This window comes from Verticillium alfalfae, genomic scaffold (genome assembly GCF_000150825.1).
Source record: "Verticillium alfalfae VaMs.102 supercont1.8 genomic scaffold, whole genome shotgun sequence".
In the NCBI taxonomy this organism is placed as follows: domain Eukaryota; kingdom Fungi; phylum Ascomycota; class Sordariomycetes; order Glomerellales; family Plectosphaerellaceae; genus Verticillium; species Verticillium alfalfae.
The window spans coordinates 1,527,202-1,529,804 of record NW_003315031.1 but is presented as its reverse complement, the minus strand read 5'-3'; the positions used below and the strand labels follow the sequence as shown (position 1 = coordinate 1,529,804).

The following is a 2,603-nucleotide window of genomic DNA, read 5'->3' as shown; positions in this document are numbered from 1 at the left end:
CTCCCGTGTCGCTGGAGGCATACTTTTGCTCGCTCAAATCTTTGCCAACACTTTGAACAGGCTTTTGCATGTCTGGCCTCATTGATCAGAAAGACCAAGTCAACGCGTGACATTCTGACCAAGACATGCGCACAGCATTAGTCAGATGATGATCGCACAAGGAACCGAGCTCCAGAAAATATGAACACAGGGTGCGCAGTTATAGCAGGGCCAAACCCAGTCTCTATTAACGAAAAGAAAAACCATGAAAAGGTAACGCTACAAAATCTATGGCCGCCAATGTCAAGATGATCGTAATCTCGTGGCACCCAGCACCGCAGGGTTTCATGCAAAGAACACATCGTGCCCGCCACACCAAGCCACTACCAGCTCCGACGACCACCGGTACCACCGGCACAACAGGCGCAGTAGACACAACAGGCGCAACACAGCTCATCTCAGCTCAGCCCCCGGACGAACTGGTCAAGGCCAAGCTCGAACAGCTCGTTCCGCACGCCGGCGCCGCCCTTGTGCTCGACGGGGGCGAGGGGGTTCTTGACGACGTACTCGACCCAGAGGTTGATGTAGATCTGGTGCAGGACGTTGCGCATGCTGAGGGCGCCCGTGTCGGTGAGCATGACGAAGCGCAGGTTGGCAGGGGTCTCGTAGTAGTGCAGCTTGTAGGTGGCGGTGCGGAAGGAGATGAAGGCGTCGTCGTCGCCGCCGAGCTTGCGGGCCATGTTGCGCAGGGAGAAGACGGTGCCGAAGACGAGCTTGGCGTCGTCGCTGGAGGAGGCGTGGTGGTGAGGGTAGACGGGGGCGGGGGCCGGCGGTGGTGGTTGCTGCTGCTGCTGTTGTTGTTGTTGCTGTTGCTGGTGTTGGAGGGCGGTGGTCGAGGTCGAGGATTGGGAGAGGGGACGCGAGGGCGGTGGTAGCCAGGCTTTGGAGTAGACGCAGTCGGCTTTGGATTTGCGTTAGCATAGGGGAGCCAGAGCCGGGCGGTGAGGTTCAGGAGAGGAGATGATAGAACATACTGTGACGGTCAAAGATGTATATTGAGTAGACAGGCATGGTGACGGCGAGCTATGGCTCTCTCTTGGCTGCCGCACCGACGAAATGCGTGCCAAGTCCTGATGCCCGTCCTCTTTATTTCCGTAACAGGTCCCGACAGACTCCAGGAGAGGTTGGTCAATTGCAGGTGGAAGCTCCGTTGGAGGTCGCAGTGTGGTTCGTGATGGGGTCGCGGATTGGTTGATAGACAGCTCGAGCCTAGGTGTGTCGTCGTGGAGAGGCAGTTCGAGGTGTCGTCTCGGTCAGGGTCGGTCAGATAGATGCTGCTTCCAGGGGGGTTGGTGGAGACGCGGGGCACGGGTACATGTACTTTGGTGCGAAGCTCAGCTTGCCAGGCAGGCCAGGTACCTTGGTCTGGGTGGGTGGGGTGCTCGGCTGCTGCCCCCAAGGCTGGCAAAATGAGGGGCATTCGAAGCCGCCATCACACAGCTGCGGAAGCTCGCGAATCCCAAGCGCCATCCCGCACGCGCTTGCCTGTCAGACGAGCTGAAGTGCGCCCAGCTGGCTGTGCAGTGCCCGGCCACCAAGGCCTGCAACCAGAGGGACTGCCAACCTGCGGACTGCCGTGCTTCTTTTCTCTCTGTGCTGCTATACCCATCCATACCCACAGCCTTGCCGCCCTTGCCTTCTCAACCTGCCCCCATCATCACTGCTTTACACCTTCCCAAGCCCACGACTGCTGGCGCTGAGGCCTTCAACTTACCTTCATACCCCTGCTCCAGCGACACGCGTTCTTTTCCTATTCTTTCTATTTTTTTTTCCCTCTTCATTCTTCTTGACTTGCCTCCCTTTTCTACTTTTCTCGTGCCATTTCATCCCACAGGCACCTTATCCGGTTGCGCACTTCACCCCTCCCTCCTCCTTCCTCCTCCTCGTCCAACATCACCAACAGTACAATGGCCGATCCCGAGATACCGGCCGCGAGCCTGTCCTCGCCCGAGATTGCCATCCATAGCGGCGACGGTTCCGATTCCGAGCCTCGTCCACCCCTGACCCCTCACATGTACGTCCAGCCTTCTCGCGAATCCAATGCCTTGGTCTGGTCTCACCCTCATCCACCCCGCGCCGCACGCACATCACCGTAGGGCTGCATATGATATCCTGCACCGCCTCAGCCAACCCCGCTGCCCATCTCCACCACTCTCTGTTTCTGAAACTACCTACATTCTGGGATCTGATGTGACGTCGTATCAATCGCAGCTCGGAACCCACAGCACACACCAAGAGCTATCACAGCCCCATGCGCCACCACCGTCGCACACCATCCGCCCACCGCGAGGTCAAGGAGACTCTCGACGCCCGCACAGAGTACCCCGGCGAAGGGGACGAGGGCCAGAGCCACCACCGCATCAACCAGTACATCATCAAGGAGGAGATTGGCCGAGGCTCCTACGGCGCCGTCCACCTCGCTGTCGATCAGTTTGGTACCGAATATGTCAGTCATCCGCCGACTATCACATTCAATTTGGGCCGTGCTTACCTGCCCCAGGCCGTCAAGGAGTTTTCCAAGGCGAGGTTGCGCAAGCGCATACAGTCGAGCATGCTCCGCCAGG

At 58.6% G+C, this 2,603-nt stretch overlaps 2 protein-coding genes across 2 annotated transcripts in view; one reads left to right on the top strand and one right to left on the bottom strand.

Annotated features, from left to right (window-relative positions):
* Positions 1-437: 437 nt before the first annotated feature.
* VDBG_06890 (transport protein particle subunit bet5) lies at positions 438-1,050 on the bottom strand (the record flags this gene model as incomplete). Its single annotated transcript, XM_003003282.1, has 2 exons — positions 438-940; positions 1,014-1,050. 2 exons carry the CDS (start codon positions 1,048-1,050, stop codon positions 438-440), a joined length of 540 nt encoding a protein of 179 aa, XP_003003328.1.
* An 896-nt stretch (positions 1,051-1,946) lies between these two features.
* Positions 1,947-2,603, top strand: part of VDBG_06889 (calcium/calmodulin-dependent protein kinase kinase) — a gene marked incomplete at both ends in the record, with an annotated part of 2,406 nt that continues 1,749 nt past the window's right edge. Inside the window, 2 exons of the mRNA XM_003003281.1 lie at positions 1,947-2,131; positions 2,251-2,565. Of these exons, the coding sequence (XP_003003327.1) occupies positions 1,947-2,131; positions 2,251-2,565 (500 nt within the window). The remainder of the gene's footprint in view (positions 2,132-2,250; positions 2,566-2,603) is intronic.